This window comes from Arvicola amphibius, chromosome 14, assembly GCF_903992535.2.
Source record: "Arvicola amphibius chromosome 14, mArvAmp1.2, whole genome shotgun sequence".
Lineage (NCBI taxonomy): Eukaryota > Metazoa > Chordata > Mammalia > Rodentia > Cricetidae > Arvicola > Arvicola amphibius.
The window spans coordinates 16,855,875-16,877,139 of NC_052060.1; the positions used below are offsets into that span (position 1 = coordinate 16,855,875).

The 21,265-nt window shown below is 48.0% G+C and overlaps 1 protein-coding gene across 1 annotated transcript in view; it reads left to right on the forward strand.

The window, feature by feature from the left end:
- The first annotated feature begins 1,082 nt into the window (after positions 1-1,082).
- The window catches only part of Kcnd3 (potassium voltage-gated channel subfamily D member 3), a 209,429-nt gene continuing 189,246 nt past the window's right edge, over positions 1,083-21,265 (forward strand). The window contains 2 exon segments of the mRNA XM_038311487.1: positions 1,083-1,733; positions 1,735-2,189. Coding sequence (XP_038167415.1) covers positions 1,083-1,733; positions 1,735-2,189 — 1,106 coding nt within the window.

Genomic DNA, 21,265 nt, shown 5'->3' on the forward strand with positions numbered 1-21,265 from the left:
TGGTGCAGAAAGCTGCGCATGAGGGGCAAGGGTGCCCAGCCCTGAAGAAGCTCCGAAGGGTGCAGTAGAGGACAGGTGAGAGATCCTGGCATGGGATAGGGTGTTGTTATATAATGGGGAACTCTGGGTTCTGGGCAGATGGAGACAGGAGGCGAAGGAGCTAGGGAAGGCAGTGAGCGTGGCTCAGCTTGCTCTGGGGTGGGAGAGGGACAGTGTGGAAGTCAGGTGGACCAAGAACCCGAGAGAGAGAGAGAGAGAGAGAGAGAGAGAGAGAGAGAGAGAGAGAGAGAGAGACCCGGTACAACCTCACAACCGTTCCCTGCCTGTTCATCATGCTTCTGATGGCTGCAGTTGGACAGTAGGTTGCTAGGGCAAGGATCCAGGCCAAGCATCCTCAAGAGTAAGTAGCAATTTGCCAGGGAAAGCTTTCTCCAAGGGAGTCAGGGGGAGAACTTCACTAGGCTCTTGGCTTGCTGGGGTCTCCCACCTTGACAGAATTTTCTAAACCCAGCCTCGGTCTCCTTCCCACCAGGGAGAAATAGAAAGGATGTGTTTACTTGATCTCCTTCATTGGCACCCCAATTTCTGATTACCCTGGTGGATGAAGAGTGAAATAAAAATTAGCATGTTTATCCCACTTTTAAATTTGTTTAATGAGAACTCATTTACCCTCTCCCAATTTAAATTCGCAATAACACCCATAACCTTTCAGAGCTAATTATTACCCATCTTACCAGATCTTCCTGTTAAAGGCTTTCCTTCCCAAGTACTCCTGGACCCCCCCCACCCCAGCTTGACACTTTATCAGTCAGCAGCCTTTGATGAACTGGCTCTTTGCACAACCCCTGTGAGATACTATCCTTGCATCACTATCAGAGTTCCCTATTGGGGTGCTTTCAGTCTTATCTTGCCTTGGAGATTGCTGTTTCACTCAGTGACACCCCCCCTTGTCCCATCCTCCGACAATTAAAGAAGACTCAGCCCTTTCTCTGATCTTTCCTATCCCTCAGGGGTCACGGAACTAACTTCAAGCTGGTGTGCACAGTGTCTGAGCAGCTACCAGCCCAAAAGCTGGAGTCACCATGGCGGCGGGAGTTGCAGCCTGGCTGCCTTTTGCCCGGGCTGCAGCCATTGGATGGATGCCAGTGGCCAATTGCCCCATGCCCCTAGCTCCAGCAGACAAGAACAAGCGGCAAGATGAGCTGATCGTCCTCAACGTGAGCGGAAGACGGTTCCAGACCTGGAGGACCACTCTGGAGCGCTACCCCGACACTCTGCTGGGTAGCACAGAGAAGGAGTTCTTCTTCAATGAGGACACCAAGGAGTACTTCTTTGACCGCGACCCAGAAGTGTTCCGCTGCGTGCTCAACTTCTACCGCACCGGGAAACTGCACTACCCGCGCTACGAGTGCATCTCTGCCTACGACGATGAGTTGGCCTTCTATGGCATCCTCCCTGAGATCATTGGAGACTGCTGCTACGAGGAGTACAAAGACCGCAAGCGGGAGAATGCGGAGCGGCTCATGGATGACAATGACTCTGAGAATAACCAGGAGTCCATGCCCTCGCTCAGCTTCCGCCAGACGATGTGGCGGGCATTCGAGAACCCACACACCAGCACCCTGGCCCTGGTCTTCTACTACGTGACTGGTTTCTTCATTGCCGTCTCAGTCATCACCAACGTGGTGGAGACGGTGCCATGCGGCACAGTGCCAGGGAGCAAGAGCTTGCCAATGTGGAGAACGCTACTCGGTAGCCTTCTTCTGCCTGGACACTGCTTGCGTCATGATCTTCACGGTGGAGTACCTCCTCCGGCTCTTCGCGGCACCCAGCCGATACCGCTTCATTCGCAGTGTGATGAGCATCATCGACGTGGTGGCCATCATGCCCTATTACATCGGCCTGGTCATGACCAACAATGAGGATGTATCAGGGGCCTTTGTCACTCTCCGGGTCTTCCGTGTCTTCAGGATCTTCAAGTTCTCCCGACACTCCCAGGGCCTACGGATCCTGGGCTACACCCTGAAGAGCTGTGCCTCAGAACTGGGCTTTCTCCTCTTCTCCCTCACCATGGCCATCATCATCTTTGCCACTGTGATGTTTTATGCCGAGAAGGGCTCCTCTGCCAGCAAATTCACAAGCATCCCTGCATCTTTCTGGTACACCATCGTCACCATGACTACGCTGGGGTAAGTCGGTGTCACTGGCCTGGCTAGGGTGGAGTTGGATTGGTTGATCACAAAGCTTTAGATGGTGTATCACGATTGAGGGGAGGAGGTTTGGAGACAAAAGTCCTTCACTCAACTCTTGGAAGACAAGGGAGTGGAACAGTCAGAAAAGAAACGAGTGATTTGTTTGTGGGTGGTGACTTGTTCTGAATTGATTCTATTGGGGCGGGGTGAGGCATGTGTTTTATAAAATATGGGAAATTAAGTCACTATGTCTTTCCTCAAGCAGTGTGGTGTGTGTGATGGCAGGGTGGACTGTCTCTAAGAATTGTGCAGAGAAGGAAGACAGAGCAGGCAGGTGGTGGGGCAGCAGGCTGGGAGAAGTTGGGTGAATGGTGTGCAATCTGCACATGCAGATCCCTTCCTGCATTTCTCCTTGGTGGCATAGTTGCAAGCTGCTTTCTCTTCTGCCTCATTTTTCTCTTCTGCTGCCACAGACACTCATGGGTTCGGTAGCTCTTATTAGGATTTCTCCCAATGACCCTGATTTGGGGATTTTTTTTTTTGCAGAACAAGGTACCAGTTTCTTTTTTCTCACTAAAGGAGGAGCAGGCTTGTTTTACCAACTGGAGTCAGAGGGGGAATGACCCAGCCTACTTGTCTCAGTGGGTCACGTGACCAGACAAGCACCGCTAGCTTCAGAGGGAGAGACAAGTGCTCGGTGCGGTGCCATCTCAGGCAACATTTCTCTTCCAGATCTCTGAGTCCTCCACTCCACTGAGGTCACAAAAATACATTTATGGTGCTGGCGTGTGAAGCTTTCCATTAGACAAAGGGGTCCCAGGAAGGAGATTAAAGCCTTCATCCTAACAGGATTAGAGAAAAATAAAGGCAGCTTTATGGAGACATAGATTTCAGAGGGGTTCTGCCTCAACCTCAGAGACTAATGAAAAATCCCTCCACAATTCATACGCCAGCTCTAGATTTGCTTAGAAAAGGAAGCATTATATTGCTGATGGAGAATTCATGAAGCTTTTTATTTGGTCTTTGACAATTCAGTTGGTGGCATCCTGGTAATTCAATTTTTTTTTTCCTAGCTGAAACCCTGTTGTGGTGGTATAGGTTTATTCCATAGTGCTGCGTGTGCTTATTGGGAAGAACTGAGCAGGTGACTGGACCTTCTAAAGTGATTGCATTTGTCGTTCTGCCACAGGAGAGGAGCAGGGAGGAGCAAGGGATGTCACCATCCATTTGTGAATGCTATGTTTGATCCAGTCATCCATTCCCTTTACCTCTGTCTTTCGCAAGAAAACTATTCAGCTATTCTTTCCAACACCACACACACACACACACACACACACACACACACACTCACACCGTACATCATGCATACACAGGTGAACACACGCCCACATATGTGCTCATCAAATAACTAGCTGCTCACCAGAGTGAATGTCTAACTCACACTGTGCCTTTCTTGGATCAAATGGCAGATGTAAGCTTTGGGCACCATGAGATATTTAGGATAAAGTGACCTAGGGACTTGGCTTCATTTTTGTCCCTTCTATGCAGACCCTAGCCATCCTTCACCTTCCTACAGAAACCCAGGTATCTCATCCCAACCCTCAAGCATGATCCTGATGGGGATGCATGACTCCCTAGTCACCTCTTGATAGGATTCGTGACCCCCAGAGGGAGGAACTTGTATTGCGATAAAACCAGGCAGATTGATGGGTGTCAGATTATTAAATGGGATCCATAGGAGCGTCACTGGCCGTCCACCCATTACTTTTTATTGTTAGTATAATAGCATCTGGGTGTCTACTGCGTGTCAGCAGTGTGCTGAGCACTCCGCATGTATTATCTTTAAGTCCTCTCAGCAGCCTTGCAAGGTAGGAGAAGTCCTGTACTCTTTAAAGATACAGAAGGTGATGCTCAGAGGGATTCAGTAAATTCCCCAGAGTCACAGCTGATTTTCAAATGCCGCCTATTACACCTTCAGTTGTCCCTTTCTCCTTGTCCCATGTCCCACTGTCCCTGCTCCATCGTGGCCTCCAGTAGAAGCCAGAGCTGAGGCTTATTACTTTTTTAGATGACCTTCGAATGTGATATCCCCTTCTAGTCACATGACTGGTCAAGAAAGCATCAGCTTGGTGAGTATTGCATGCCAGGCACTATCCTGGGCACGCAGAGACTTTACACATTACACATTTCCTTCTAGACAGAGCAGAAGACTGCACTAGAGATCAACGGCTGTTTCCATAGCTAGACTTGGGATTTTAGTTTTACTGTGGGGTAATGGTTGATCTCTTTAGTGGTTCAGGCATCAGGGGGTGGGGTAGGCAGTGTTGGCCTCTCGTTTATTTTCTCAGAGGTAGAGCAGGGTGCGGGAAGACTGCAGGAGAAGGCACATGAGGAGGAAAAGACTCTGCCCACACTGGGAACAGGTGTGGCTCCCTTAGGGGCCCTGAACGTCCTCACTCCACCCCCAGTGATTAACAAGCTTGGCTCTCCGTCCCAGTACATTGAAATGTCCAGCTTCTGAGAGGAGACTAAACGGGCTAGAAAGGAAGCCTTCACTCTTCTCTTCCTTCTGTCCAGAACAGGTTTACAAGACGGGCCAGTTCTCGTTTCCTTCCTTCCACTCTGACTGTAGCTCCGTGCTAGATCAAGCTCCTTTGACTTTGACCTGAGCTGGCAGTTGGCACCATTACCTGGCTCGTTTGTTTAGCTCTACAGAGCAGGTGCTTGGCAAAATGCATTTTAATGGAGGGGTAGCGTAAATGGGGCACCTTCCTCATTTACTTGCCTGATGTTGTTTCTCAGTCTCTCTAGATGTATCTGTCCTTCTTGAGGGTAAATTGAAGGTTTGAGCCTGCAGCCCTGCAGCAACTCCAGCCCTGGATGCTCTGTCTCAGCTCTGCTGCTCCGGGGAGAGAGGAAGAGCAGACTTGACTGATCAGTCCACTGAGATGCTACAGGACCACATGGAGCTTCTTGCCCTTACTAGGGGACTTTTGGCTCAACGGCTGGAACGTTTTCCCTCTCTCCTGGCTGGCTTCTATCCAACACCATTCACTGGCTAGTTTAGTCCTGATCGCACCATTGAAGGAAGTTCTGTTTTTTTTTCTCTATGTTGAATTTGAGCTCAGGTGACCAGGAAGGATAAAGGACCAGCTCTGCAGTGGTCCAGTTGCTTCCAGGAGCTCCCTAGACATACCAAGCATGTCTGTAAGCTCCCTTGCCCTTCTCCTCCCTGAGCTGCCATCTCTAATCAACGATACTATCTTCAGCTCCTTCTCAAAGCAGTGCCAGCCAACATACTGAGCACGGATACAGTGAAAGTGTCTGCTCTTGCCAGCGCTCCGGTTGCCATCCTCTGCTTCTGGCCGCTTCTCCCATACCTTATCACTCCTCAGGTGGTATCGAGCTAGATTGTCCCCCAGGGAAGGATCTCCTGAAGCCAATTATCACCATTTATTTAACATTTCTCAAATACACTTTACACACACAAGACAAATGACAGCCCACAAATTATGGAACCAGGGTTGAAAGATGGTCTTTCCTTGTCAGGTTCCTGTGCCGGTAGGAAAGACCCCTGAGCTGTACCCAGGTTTCCCTTCTGCTCCCTTGACAGTTGAGATCCCAAATGCACCATTCAAGGATTAATTTCCGTGTTCATAATTGATGCTATAAATAAAACAAATCCCCAATTATCTCAGTTAATAGAGGAAAGGGATAACGTGGAACTCCCAATATTAAATAAGACCAACATAACTAGTTTGGGAAGTATTAATGAGGTGAGTTATGTCAAAGCAAATTTCCCTTCTTAATTTCGCTTGGCTTGCTTAGCACTGTGGCTGACCTGGAGCAAGTCCTGAATAGGTCCTTGAAGCAGCTCAGATTGGTGGGGGAAAAGAGAAGCTGGGAGCCTTTGGGTATGCGTTCTCAAAAGCTGGGGGAGGGGGCTGACTTCAGGACATCTGGAGTGGACTGCTCTCGGACTTCTTAAAGAGGAGGATTGGGCCTGGGAAAGGTAGGGAAGGTATGGAGCAGCCTGCTCCTGACTTACATAATTGTCATCGGCAACCTGTCTGTCAGCCCGTGCTCTGAGATGAGAGCAATTCTGCAGTGTCCAAAAAGCACGTTAACAAAAGCAGAATTGATTGTTTTGTTTTGGTTTTTTACTTCTTCCAAGCATGAAGCAGTCTCCAGGTGATTTGCATTTCCCTTTAAAACTTAGTCCTGGAGGGCATCTATCTGAGGTCCCAGAAGGCAGGAAGACTCGGGAAGTCAGGGGTGTAGAGAGAACACTGCAGGTTGGGGTTCTGGATCAGGTTCTCCAGTGCCAGAAATGGAGCTTATCTGAGATGTGTTTTTATGAACTCTTCTGTTTTCAGTGTTCTGTCTGTACTCCCCAGGGATCACCACACCTCAGTCTAGATACTGTATGGGGTGGAGCCCTGCCCCCAGGACTGCTCACAGAACATTCTGAGAATGAGTGACCTTCGGGTTGTTTGTTTGTTTTGTTTGTTGGCATTTCTTAACTGATAGTTCCCTGGTGCTGAAATTCCCAAGAGAGGATACAAACTTCCATCTCAACAAGGAGCCTTTGGTTCTTTCCATGTCTGTGGATGCTTACACACGAGAGAGCATTGCCGACTCTGAGAATACACAAGCACTATGATGGCATTCCAACCCAATGTGAATTTGCAAGATAAATCAAACAAGGTGCATCTCCCTTCTTCAGGACAGTCTTCCAAATGTAAAGCTCCACTGTCATTCTCTAAGAAGTCTTCCTAGCAATTGAAGATCTGCGGTTCCTCTTGCCTCCTGTGACAGTTCCAGTGTCCTGCCGCCACCTCCTGGTGTCCTACCCTGTCACCACCTCCCATCACAACCCTGATGTCCTGCCCTGCCATCATTTTCTTGACTTTGTCTCTGCATTTTCCCCATAGATTGTGAAGACTTGAAGTGGCATTATCTTCAAAGATCACAAGGCGTGATAGTATAGTAAGCATCCATCCCAATCGCTTGACTAAACAAAGTTGTGCTTTGGCTTCCCCAGCTTCAACTTCCCCATTCACACACTACTTCTGGCCATGTGAGAACCAAACAGGCCTTTCCAGATATCACCCATGCTGTCACGTCAGGCAGGATGTTTGTGGGCAGAGCAGACAGGGAAAACAAACACTGAATGAAACTTCAACCTTAGGAGGGCTGAGACTTCTTGCAAAGAGTGCCGTGAGCCCTTAAGTAGTATTTGGCTACTTAACCATGATCACCTCGAGATACTGCAGGACCAGGGAGGAGCATAAAGGGAACCATAGGTAAGCTCCTACCCAACATGGTTCCCTTCATGCCGTTTATTTCCCCCAATACTTATTAAGTTCTAGGCACTAGAATTCAGCAGTAAAGAAACCATTCTGTGCAGCTTGCATTCTAATGGGAAGGGCAATACAGTAAGTAGATAAACAAACACACTCTATTAGGATCCACAGAAGAATAAAACACGGCAGGACACGTAGGGAGTGCTGGGTGTACTTACTCTCCAGCAGCCTGATCCCCAGGAAACCTAGCGGAGGCTTAAAATGCTTGAGGGACTTCCTGTTCAGAGCCGTGGTGGCATGGTGGTCACACCATGCTTGAAGGATCCTCCCATTAACTTTCTGATCTCCTACCCCGTCCCTGCAGAAACTCTATTAGGAATTTCCTTGCTATTTCTGGAATAGCATATTAACGATCCCTCCATCTGACAACTTTTGCATGTATTGTTCCTTCTGACTGGAACGCTCTTCTCTATATTGTCCATATCCCTTCAGGTCTCTCTGCTCAGCATCTGTGAGGTCTTCTTGATCCCTTAACATAGCATAGCATGGGAATAATCCAGGCTTCGGATGGTGGTGGCATCATGAGTGAGTGCAGCAGAGATCAGGGAACTGGAAGATCCTTGTCTATTTAGAGGCGGAGGGCTGGAAGATTAGCTCAGTGGCTGCTGTGCAAGCATGGGAGCTGGAGTTCAGAGCCCCAGAACCTGTGTAAAAGCTAGGCACAGTGGCACACTTATGCCCCAACACTGGGGAGAGGAGAGTGTGAAGACAGGTAGGTCCCTGTAAACTCATTGGACAGTCAACGGAGTTGGGCTGAGGCACTTGAGGTAAGAAATTCCATCTTAAAAAGTAATGATGGAGGGAGATTGAGGAAAGGTCCTGAAGTTGACCGCTGTTTTCTACTCTTCCTCTCTCTCACACACACGTGCATGTGTGTGTTTGTGTGTGTACCTACTTATATGCACTAACAAGTAGACTGCCCCCCCCCCACACACACACGCAAGCACACTTTAAAAGTAGAAAGAAACATCAGGAAGTTTCTCAGGAAGTATTCAATAGCCCTTCTCCCATTAAGCCAGCTGAAAAGTTACAGCAGATTAACCATGAAGATCTTCCATACCCTTGAGAGAAACATTTGGCAAGAAGAGGCTTGTAGGGAGATTCAAAGCCCGGGACAGCTAAGACATCAGCTGGGAACCAGCAAGCCGAGAGCACCAACTTGGAGTCGCAACATCCAAAAGAGGGGTAGTGCAGGCTGGCGGCAGGGTGGAAAACTGGAGAGAACTCACCCTTTCTCCTGCCCAGGCCATAGTGCGAAGTATGTGATCAGCTGGCCTGTGCTTACACCATCAGGAGGGACCAGCCGTGGCTCTGACATGGAGGCCTCTCTGAGACTGGACTGCAGAAAAGGTTGACTTGCACGGATGACATTTGAGTCGCTTAGGTGCCTTACATGTTGCGGTGGGGGTGGGGGGGGGAGCGAGAAGTCTTGCCCCGCCTTTGCTTTCTAAGCTGGCAATTCAGATCACCGCAGTTTTTGGGAAAGGGTTTCCACGCTGGTGTTCATTTCACAGCTCCCTTCCAGAATGTCTGGAAATCAATCCCAACCTCTCTCTGCTTGGCTTTGTTTGTGCTTCTTTCTTTAAACACACCAGTAAACACAAACATGATTCTTCCTGAGGAACCACAATTATTCTGCCTTGAAATACTGTAAACAAAAAGCAGAGGGCCCTCCTCCCTCCTCAGCCAGGGGAGAGCCCCTCATCGGCTGCCTGAATGTGTTCAGTTCTCACACCCAGGAAGGAATGCTTGTCCTGGGGCATTTGCGGCTCCAGACCACACCCCACAAGAGCTGGGAGTTCTGAGCCAGTGGCTCAAGTAGAGTAACCTTCCACCATCTTTGGGCACATGAGCCTGCATACAACTAGCCATCTCTAGGACGCTAACACTGGAAGATGCGTTCACAAAGATTCTTCTTTCGGTGATGTTCAAGTCCCTGTTTTTCTTCTGGGAAGCAGACAGGCCCCCAGAGATCTCCTTTGGAAAGAGTGCGTACTGTTGGCCTCAGACTAGCATCTAGAAAAGATTCGTTTTGAGAAAGGAGTTCCTCCTATGTTTGGGGGCATCCACTCTACTGACTCCATGTTTGGTTTCCTGTTTGTCCATCCTGCTTCCTCCAGAGCACACCAGTACAAATGGCAGGTGTGTGGGAAGGTGGGACTGCAGAGGGAAGAGAGGCCAGCATTGGTAGACCATGACTGGGTGCAAGAAGATTGCACTTAACTCATGTAATCATATTCTGGGTGCCAGGACTTGAATGAGTGTCATTAAACTGAATCAGAAAAATCGTTTTAATATAAGTGCCACCTCACACGCAAGCTAGTTGATGGAGAGATGGATGAGGCCGGGGACGCCTCCTTTGTAATGTAGTGCTGTAAAACCCATCACCTTCATTACTTCCCACCAAGCCAACGCATCATAATGCCCATGAGTGGCAGAACAGCTTGAATTGAATATACAGAAAGTCCAATCAAACAATGAATGGATGGAACTATATAAAGAAACCATTTTCTGGGAGGCTGGCTCCATTCTCTGGGATTCAGCTCTCTGACACATGAAATGTGCATCAATTTTCACCAACTAATGCAGCTGCCGAAATCGCCAAATGCGATATTTGTTTGCTTCAGAAGTGGCAAAGGGGACCCTTCCCTCCTACGTTAACTGGCTATCGATGCAAAATTGCAAATCTCATTTTCTTGGATTTGCATCCAGTGGCTCCCAGTGGCACAGCAAGGTGCCTTGCAATGGCAGTAAAAGTAGAAGCATGGTCCTGCCTCCATCCTGGAACCTATCACCCTCAGTAGCACCTCATCATCTTTGAACGATTGGACAGTCACCAGAGTGAGCATTGTAAGAGGCTAGGTAGGAGTCTATCCATTTAGCAGTCATTGTAGAGAAAGGGGCATATCTTTGAGGCGTGTTGCCACACTCTGAATGTCTGTGCCATTGCTGTGATGGCCAAAGTTGTTCGGAGCAAATGTTTTGTTCTCCATTGGGTTCCTCCTCCCACCGTGGCTCTGTGCTTTGTCTTCCACTCCTCTCTCCCAACCAGTTATTGAGCGATTACAAACAGAGATATCAATAGATCAGTCAAACAGAAGAAATGAAAACTGGCTGTTCAACAATCATACAATACTGTCAAAGGCTGCTAGAAAATATTTTTTTTCCTTCTGGCATGAGCTCCTTTTCAAAGCTTTTTTTCCAATGACAAGAATGGCAGGGAGCTAACCATAATGATAGGCTTATGGCCTCTAAACAGCACCGCTGGTTTACTTTCCCTTCTCTCTGGACATGCGTACGTTAGCTGTGGGAGAATCATAGAAGAGTTAAACTAACCAGTATCAAAACCATGGATATCATAAATCTCATTTGATTCAGTAAGCATTATTGAATACCCAGTATTTGCAGGGTAAAGTATCAGCAAATGTTGGAGATATAAAAATAAACAAGAGAGCTCAGAGGTACAGTGTTCGTCTAGTATGTGCAAGGTCCATGGTTCAGTTCCCAGTACTGCTAAATTGAATGGGATAGGAGAGAGGGAGGAGGGAGGAAGGGAGGGAGAGGGGGAAGGAAGGAAAGGGAGGGAAGAGGAGAGGAGAGAGATCTTGAGAAGTCTATGATATTGCAGGGGATGTGAGTATGTTCACAAGAGTGTACAGGGAAGAAAGTCATGCTCTGAAAAGACCTGGTGGGTATTGGAGAATAAATATTTAATATTTGTTGAGGAATGAATGATTGGCCTCACAGAAGAGGTGCTTTTTAGCCAGACCAACAACAGCAAGTAAGATTTAATAAGTGCGAAGGGGAGACCCAGGTAAATCAATGAAAGGGCAATGAGCTCGGGAAACTTAACTACTGTTTGTTGTGTTTAGGATAAAAAAACAGGAAATGGTTACATAGGTAGAAACAAATGGTTTTTTAGAGACTCAGAGGACCCAAAATAGGAGGGCAAGGAGATCATTTGGTAGACATTAGGAGCCACGCAAGATGTTCTGGGCGCGTTGATAAAGCAGTGCTGGTTCCTGGAGGAATGTTAGAAGATGTCTTAGATGCACGATGGCCATCCATGAGTGATGGAGTGAGAGATAAAGGAGGCCTGACCTGCGACAGCTACAGCAGAACTAGAGGACTCAGATGGAAACACAGCCAGGAGAGGTCTGAAGGATCTCTGGACGTAAGACTGGCTAATAACAAACACGAAACTGCAGATACTAGAGAAGGGACAGGTTGGTGAGAACTCACGAGGGAAGGACCGTGGCCTTGGTTTTGGATAAGTCCAGATGGTCTCTGGATAGAAATGGCTCTAGGGAGGACAAAGGCTGAGAGTAGTTTTTCAAATCCTTGGTTGAAGTGAGAAAACTGGAAGAAACGATTGAAGGGGAAATGAAGGCTGAGCCAAGGAAGGAACCTTGAGAAATTCTTCTTGTCCTGTGTCTTACTTGGGTACTCAGCCCCATCAGGTACATTGTCACCATTTGTAAATAACTTCGTTAAAGATTCTGTCTAGTCTGTCTTCCTGGCCTAAGGAAGTTCACTTTCATACTGTGTTTCTGCTGTAACTAAAAGGGAAGATTGGTCCTCTGAGTAAAACAAGGTTTTGTTTTTTTTAGTGTCCTACAAATGATAAGTAAATAACAGCACCCACCAGGTAAATGTTTGTTTATGGGTTTTGCAGTAGCAAATAAATATGTCTGCCCTTACTTTGCCATGTGGATAGGACCTAGGATTGAAATGGTCACAGACAGACCAAGACCATCTCTGCCGGGCTCAGGGTGATGCTGATGTAGAGCGGCCCAGCTTTCCTGGTCTTCTGCAGTGTCAGACTCGGCAACCAAGTTTCAAGAGTTTGAGACATTTTTTCCCCGACTTGATTTATTCTTCCCCTTGGGAGAAAATGTTACCTGCACCTACTGTGTTTGGTCACATGAGAAGGCCATGACAGTGTGCCCAAGCTTCCACACTGCAGCCACCCTGAAGGTTTTTGGTGCCATTTGAGTTCACTGGGCCTCTAATGACCTACGGTCCAGTAACAGATATCTGTGCTCATAGAGTTGTATTCCAGGCCTTGGTAAGGCAAGAACATGAGTGAGATGAAGGGGACAGTGAAGGTAGCACATTAATGGGAACTCTGTAGAGGCTATGGCATTTCAGCTAGAGCTTGGACAATACTGGTGCAAGATGAAATACGTTGGTTTGACCATTTATATAACAGCTATAGTGGAGATCTGGCCCATGCATACCCTACCCGGAAGGTGAAGAAGAATTAGTGGACAGAACAGAAAAATCCTTGGAATTGACATTCTAGTAGGAACTGATAATAAACAAATAAATGTTTAAAATGAGAATGAAATATTGAAGTAAAAGCTATAAAGACACTGAACCTCATAGAAGAAAAAGTGGGAAGTACACTTGAAAGCATTGGCACAGGAGACCACTTCCTAAATATAGCCCCAGTAGCACAGAGACACTGAGAGAAAAAAATTAATAAATAGGAGGACCTCCTGAAACTGAGAAGCTTCTGTAAAGCAGAGGACATGGTCAACAAGACAAACTGGCAGCCTACAGAATGGGAAAAGATCTTCACCAACCCCGCATCGGAAAGAGGGCTGATCTCCAAAATATACAAAGAACTCAAGAAATTAGTCATTAAAAGAACAAATAATCCAATAAAAAAATGGGGCACAGACCTAAACAGAGAATTCTCAACAGAGGAATCTAAAATGGCTGAAAGAACACTTAAGGAATGTTCAAACATCATTAGTCACCAAAGACATGCAAATCAAAACAACTCTGAGATTCCATCTTACACCATATAACACCTGTAAGAGTGGCCAAGATCAAAAACACTGATGACAGCTTATGCTGGAGAGGATATGGGGTAAAGGGAACACTTCTGCATAGCTGGTGGGAGTGCAAACTGATACAGGCCCTTTGGGATATCTGCATGGTGATTTCTCAGAAAATTAGGAAACCACCTACTTTCAATAAATACCCGCATACCATTTTTAGGTGTATACCCAGAGGATGCTCATCATATCACAAGGACATGTGCTATCTTCATAGCAGCATTATTTGTCATAAGCAAACCTGGAAACAATCTGAATGCCCCTTGACCAAAGAATGGATAGGAAAATGTGGTACATTTAACGCAATGGAGTCTACACCGCAGAAAAAAATCTTAAAATGTGCAGGCCAATGGATCGATCTGAAAAAAACCATCCTCAGTGTATGTAACCCAAACTCAGAAATACAAATATAATATATACTCAGTCATAAGTGGCTTGTAGACATAAAGCTAAGAAAAACCAGCCTACCAATTCACAATCCCAGAGAACCTAGACAAACAAGGAGAACCCTAAATAGACAACGTGGATCTAATCTACATGGGAAGTAGAAAAATACAAGATATCCTGAGTAAATTGGGAGCATGGGGATCATGGGAGAGGGTAGAAGAGAAGGGGGAAGGGAGGGAGGGGAGTGGAGAAAAATACATAGCTCAATAAAAACAATTTAAATGGCTATAAAGAAAAGGATAAAGCTGGGAAGGAAGAGAGAGGGGAGGCCGGATGTGCAGGGAAGCCTGAGAGGTCTCAGAACAGGGAGGCAAAGGGGACAGCAGCTGTTCCTGGTTTCCTGGGTGAAGGCACCCACTCAGGTCCTCCAGTTGGTTAGGAGTCAGAGAGTGGCTGTGTCCAGGGTGCAGCGATAACTGAAGAGCTGTGATTGAGCCTCTTTAGGGCCGTAATTCAACAGCGCAGAAGTGACTGTTTGCCATCTGTGCTGGAGACTGAATGAGTAGAAACAGGTTCACCCTGACGGTGAGGGATGACTGTCATTATCACCCTTACAACAGTGGCTGATGATGCTCAGCTTCAACAATGGCCAGCCTAAGCTCAATGCAGGCTGTTTAGATGCATCTAAACCCTCCCATTGGCCTGAGGGAAGAGGTTTCAACAATTGCACCTGGCTTGTGGTTAAGTCTTGAGGCCCGCTCAGAACTGGAGGCTTGTCTGTACCAAGCCTGGGTTCCCCTTAGCGCTGGTGTATGCAGCATCCACTCTTGTCCTGTCAGCCCCCAGCCTCTTCTGTCCAAAGGAAACCAGAGTGTTTCCTCAGAAGAGGAAAGAAAAGTCACCTTCCCAGCTTTCTCATGTGCAAAGGAGAGAGAAAGAGACAGAAGCACCCCAAACTTCCTAACAGGGCAGGGCTGAAAAGTTCAGGCTTCATGTACAAAAGATGAGAGGGAGGGATGAGCACAGAGTATAGCAAAGGAAATGTCTAAGGCCAGGGGGAGCACGCCGATGGCCCTAGGCATGTGGGAGTTAGGCTTGCTGGTGTTCACGGAGACACGGACACTGGTGGCAAATGGGTGGCAAAGGAGGGAGGACAGCCAAGACAGGGGTGGGAGCTTTCAAAATATTGCAAACTCTCCCTTCCCCCAAAACACATATGAGAGGAATATCCATACTACACAAATATCTTCGATAATAACTTTGTCAAGATCGCAGACTATTTCCTTCCCTGGAGAATTCCTGTCCCAAGTTGCCTTGTTGTTTTGGCACTCCTTATCGTTCCAGAGGCCTTCTAGCTGGACCCTCCCAGTCTACTGAAGGTGTCATAGCTCTGCCTAATTCTGAGGTGTGGGACACTGGCCCATTAGGTAAGACAGCTGTGCTCTTAACTGGCCGTAGGTCTAGGTTTTCCACACCCCTTAGGAACTGGCCCTTTGTGGTGGTCCATGGCTACTTTTACTTCCAGAAAGATGGGGCTGGGGAATAGAGGAGCCCCCTGGGGGATGTAACCTCTGAGGTATCACAGCCAATGTTGGACCCTCCTTGAGGAAGCCTTGTGCTTGGTGTGGATGGATCTCCCTTCAGGATAGCCTCATTCCCACTTGGCTGTTTTCTTCAGCAGTGTGGCTATTCATAGCCACATGCCTCTTCGGTGCCATTCCTCCATGGAGAGATGAGAAAGGGCAATACACAGTATGTGAGCTTAGGGTATTTCTGTGTTACCTTCCTTCTCACACCCCTTTCTTCTTCCTGCAAAAACTGATGGGAGTTCCCCAAGATTTCTGACCCAGAGAAAACCCACGTGCTTGTCTTCTGAGCTGTAGCTCTCTTGGTTTTCCCTCCAGCCCCATCTCCCCCTTAAGCAGAAATTTGTTTCAAGCGAGCAAGGGCCGTGGTGTCAGTTAATAAAACATTCTCCTGCAGCTGGACTGGCACGCTCAGAGCTTGGGCAGAGTTTAGGGGGAGATTAGGAAGCTCCATGCCCACTCCCCCCTGTCCCCACCCCTACACCATGCCTGACTTCTGAATATCTCCATGTAAGGGCAACTTCTCATCTGAGAGGGAGAGGCTGCAAAGTCCACACTCAACATTTAGTACTTTATGCCTGAGGTGGCTTATGTGGATTGGCCAAGTCCTGTGGCTGGGGTGGGGCTCTGAGGGACTGTGGAAAGGCCCTCAGATTAGAAACCAGGGGAGGTGGGTGTAGGACTAGCTTTGGGGAGTCGTGTGACCTTGGGAAGGTAAGCTCTCCTCTCCGGTCATTTGTGTCTTCTTCTGAACTGTGAGAGGTTTGTATTGGGTGAGTTCTCATTTTTTAGCCAGCTACTATAAAGCCCGGAGCCTTTTCTGCACCCAAGGAAAAGGCTTGTTAGCCTGGTAGCCTGGGTTCTCCACAGCTGGAAGAACTGGCCTTTAAATGGTCAGATGCTTGGCAACCTTCCCATTTCCATTTCTTTTTTCTCTAAAAAGGCAGAAGTTAAGAGTCCTTGACCAAAGTGCCCATAAGCAATGTAAGTCCACAGGGAGGCCTGGCAGGCCTTGCTTGGAGATCCCCATCCCTAGGAAGGCTTCAGGAACTTGGTGCTAAGCAGTCAAGGTCAATAGTTATTAAGGCCCCAGGGCAGAGGTCCTACTGGGGAAAAAAGCAAGGAATTGTAAATCCAGCTCCATGGGATGACCAATATGACCAAGTGAGTGGCAGCATCAAACATCAACCCTGGGAGCCAGGGCCTTTTAAAGGGTGAGGTCGGGTAGGCATTCAAGCCTATGAATATTAAACTCAGAGAGTCTAGTTCACTATCTCTCTTCAGCACTGAACTCACCCACCCCAGCAGATGGCATCAGGTCTTCCTACATGGTTCTGGGCATGGGAAGCTGCCCCTGTTTGCTGTAACACATTTCTTTGTAGGGAGAGTCGGTGATTACAAGCCTTTTTATACAGATCCGGTTCTCCTCCTTTAATCCATAAGGACAAGGGCTTTGAGGAGCCAGAAAATAGTTCTGGAAGGCAGGGATAATTCTGATCACAGAAGTCTCTTGGAGACTTAGAGATCTGTCCTGGGACAGACTTGGTGTGACTGGGTCCCACTGGAGTGTGTGTGGAGGCTTCTAGGGTGAACCATCACCCAGGATCCTTGCTAGATATGTGGGATAAGCAATCAAGAACCTGTGTGCTATGGCTGGCTGACTTCTGAGGGTGACTAGATGCACCCCACTTCCACAGTCTTCCACTATTCCCTCTATAGACACCTCTATCTCTTTCATGCCCTACCCTCATCACCAACTTATCTTTTGCATGCTGTTATCCTGATGATCTGTGAAAGGCCCTTCCTTTTTCTGCTTCTCTTATTTCATTACAAGAGTTTCCCACAGGAGCTTGGGGGAATCTATAGGATGCTATATGCATCTATATATAGTGTAAGCAGCATGACTTACCTTAGTTTAAGTAGTTTGAATGAAACCAACCATTAAATGATCACAGAGGACTGGGGAGACAGCAATCTTGTAGTCTCCCTTGGGGCTATAAGCATCCCATTGACTTTCTTTTCAGTACAGGGAGATAATGAAAGCCAAATTGACCGAGGTGGTGACAGTGGAGGGGAAGCCTGGTAGACATGGCCAGGATAGCAAATCTAGGATCTCTCTCTCTCTCTCTCTCTCTCTCTCTCTCTCTCTCTCTCTCTCTCTCTCTCTCTCTCTCTCTCTCTCTCTCTCTCTCTCGGATACAAAGACCTGCTTTCAAGCAGCTCTGACTCCTCAGCATGAGAGGCTCTGGTCTTGCACCCCAGTTGTATTCTTGGGTGGGAGGGGGTTCTCTGTGCTGCTTTGGAGCCTGTCCTGGAACTAGCTATTGTAGACCAGGCTGGCCTCGAACTCACAGACATCCACCTGCCTCTGCCTCACGAGTGCTGGGATTAAAGGTGTGCACCACCACCACCACCACCACCCTGTGCTCCAACTCTAAGCAGAGCTCCCAGCATGTGTAAGGAGCTCAGTGGATTTTCACTGGCTCATTGAAGCCTCACTGTGACCACGTGATCAGCAATGGTCTGATAAACACACTGAGCGTAGAACTTTAAGCCGAGCAAGATCAGACAGTGAACCCAAGTTCAGAGGCTGTGCATTTCAGAGTGTGAAGTCGAGGAGAAGCTGCCCATGCAGACAGGGTGGTGCCAAGGGATCTTTAGATCCACTCCACTCTGAGGAATCACAAAGTGATAGAGATGAGCCCATGAATCTGGCCGGAAAGGTGGTTTTGTAGAGCTGAAAAGGAAAGGTAATCCAGGCAGAAAGTGAAAACTGGAGGGGAGAGAGAAATGGGTACCATGCTTACAAGTCTATGCGCGCGCGCGCGCGCGCGCGCGCGTGTGTGTGTGTGTGCGCGCGCGTGCGCGCCCACGCGTGCACACACACACACATGTACACAAGAAGGCCTCCCAGCTATGAGGGTGCCAGGTAAGGCAGAGAAAATTCTCGGGTAACCTAAGCAATCATCCAAAGTGGACATTGTTTTCTTTTTGCCATCAGGAGTCCCTCTGTTCTTGGGACTGCTGAGAGGTGACCCTTTTTCCATTCCTCACCCAGGGCTTCATCCTCTGGTTTGTAGATGAAATAGACCCCCATGTACCTTTTTTGTTTTCTCAAAGAGTGGCTCTGTGCCTGGAAAATCCAGAGAAGATTGTCGGGTGGCAAGAGAGATTGACTGTTCCTTGAATTCTCAGTCCTGTTTGTGAAAACCCAGAGTGCTAGGCTGGGTGGGCTGGGGCAAGAGTCTCCAGCTGCTGCTGGAGCTCAAGTGTGCTCCGGTGACAAACACTTCTGCCACGTGGCCGAGAATTCTGACCTTACGCAATGACCATCAGCTATAAGGTCTGGTCACCAGACGCAGGAGATGACCCATACGACGTGGAGAAAACATCACGTTGGCCAAGGGAGGAGGTGAAGTACAAAGCAAGGAAACAGCTAGCCCCCAATACTCCAGTATCACAGGAGTCCTTTCTCCTGATGGAGCCTGCCTTGGTTAGAAGGCTGATGCCCCTCCTTCCCTAATTTCCAAAGAGCCATTGTCAGTCCTGGCTCCATCCTATCCCTGTGTCTCCTTCTTAGTAACAGCAAGCATTTTGAAAATATCACTTTAATTCTGCTTAAAAACCCACCCACCCCCAATTTGTGTCACCTTCTCAAATCAACTTTAGTGGAATTTTCCCCCATAGAACCGTGTTTCCCAGTATGGTTACCTGGCTTTGCCTTCGACCTTGCTCTTAACCTGAGGCCACCTGGGCCTCATGAGGATGGAAGGCACTGTTAAGGGCTGTTTCCACCCCTCTTGGCCACCTTGGAAGCTGAGCAGTCCTGTGTCTCTCCCATACCTGTATCTCTATCCCTACTGTGTGTTGTGGCCCACAAGTTGGGTGTTGCTTCCATATACTGAGCTTTGTCTGTCTGAGGGATCATTTCACCCACCTGCCCTCAGGGTCCCAACTGGGAGATCCACAGTGAAAATCTGCTTTGGCGCAGCCCTGTGTGCAAGGGAGGCAGGTCTCGGAGCCTAATCCTGTGACCCAAGAGGATTCTTGGCCCCTCTCCCCTCCATGCTGGGCCCTGGCCAGTAGCCCAGGCATCTCTATTGGCGTGTAAGTGTTCATTTCTCTCCTGAGCAGCAATAGAGTTATAACCAGAGGCAGTTTAAAGACACCAACTGTGGGTAGCATTAGGAATATCCAGGATAGGGTCATGTTCTCTCTCTTCTTCCTATGAGCACTGAGGTGGTGATTCTAGGAGGATAACAAGCTTATTCCGAGAGCAGCCAAGGCTACGCATTGGTAGTAAATCTTTCAAAGAAGAATAAACCATATGTGTGTGATGCTTCCATAGTGGGAGAGTAAAGCCACCTGCCTGGGCTCATCTCAGCCCCGGAAAGCTGCCTAGAAGATAATTGTGGTGATTACTGTTGGTTGTTACCTTGACAGGGTCTAGCATGCCCTAGACGACAAATCTCTGAGCACATCTAGGAGTGTCTAAATTGGGTTGAAACTCCAGTAAGTGTGGTTGGTTCTATCCTATAGAGGTGGTGGTGTGCCATATCCTATGGAGGTGGTGGCGTGCCACATCCTATGGAGGTGGTAGTGTACTAGTCTGGATAGAAGGAGAAAGAAAGCTGCATTCATTTTCTGCTTCTTGACTGCAGATGCAGTGTGACCAGCCATATCATGCTCATGCTGCCGCCATCCCTTCCCTGCCATGTGAGCCAAAATAATCCCTTCCTCCATTTAGTTTCTTCCTCTCAGGGATTTAGACACAGCAGATATAGTCATTCGCACTTTTTGTTTGTGAAGGTCCCGTCTCTGTCAGAGCAGCTCCCTTGATCTCCAGCTTCCATCTTTCATGACAACACCATTTCTGTGCCTCTTCAACCCTACCGGAGCTGGTGATGTGACAGTCAGCATGCTTCCTCCACACGTGAACTCCCTGGCAGTTGGCAATAGAAGGCTATTTGTCGGAATAGCAATAGGGAATCCCCTATATGGTAGACCTCGCAGTGCTCTGGGTGTCCACTATTAACTCACTGTCATACAGCCCCATCAAGAAGCGTTGCCATCTCTGTCTACAGCTGAGAAGACTGGGGCACAGAGAGATTAAGTGACTTCTCCGAGGTCACACCAGTTCTCAGTGGCGAAGCAAGGTTTAAACTCGGGCTTTCTGCCTTTGTGGCCCTGGAACCGCTACACCAGACTGCACTCCTGTGGTCACAGTGCCGTAAAGGGGAACAAAGCTTCTTTTCTGGCACCTTCATCAGCTCCCTTGTGAGAACCTGAATCAGCTAGCTCTTATCTCACAGGTCATCACCCTTAGTATGCAGTGGCTTTAAACTTTAAACACTGATTGCTTCTCGTGATTCTATGATTTGAATGGACAGCATAGTTGCCCTAGTCTGACTGCTCTTCCCCCAGGGCCATCTGTGGTGTCCTAAGGATGGTCCAGCATGGACCATCTGGCAACAGATGAGTGAGCACCTGAGGCATCTGGGATGGATGGCTTAGCTCTGGTCCCGTACCACCCAGGAGAGCTGAGCAGGGTAGAGCCCTCCATTGATGGCAGTGGCAAAGTTCCCCATCACTGCACCGAAGGTCTAACTCTTGGTGCACAAGTTCTTTTCATGCTTCTACTCTATCGATTTCGCTAATGTGTAGTGGCCAAGTCTCCATTCAAAGGACAGAGAAATCAATCACACCTTTTGACAGAAGGAGCTGTGATGTCATATCACACAGGGGTGAGGAATGTTGGTGGCCATTTTTTATGACCTATCACAGCTGATAAAGGCTTCCCATGAACTTCATGGATTGAATTTTATAGTGGGAAACAGCAGGGAGGAAAGACAGGATGGGGGGGGTCTACATGGGAAAAGGCCAAGTGT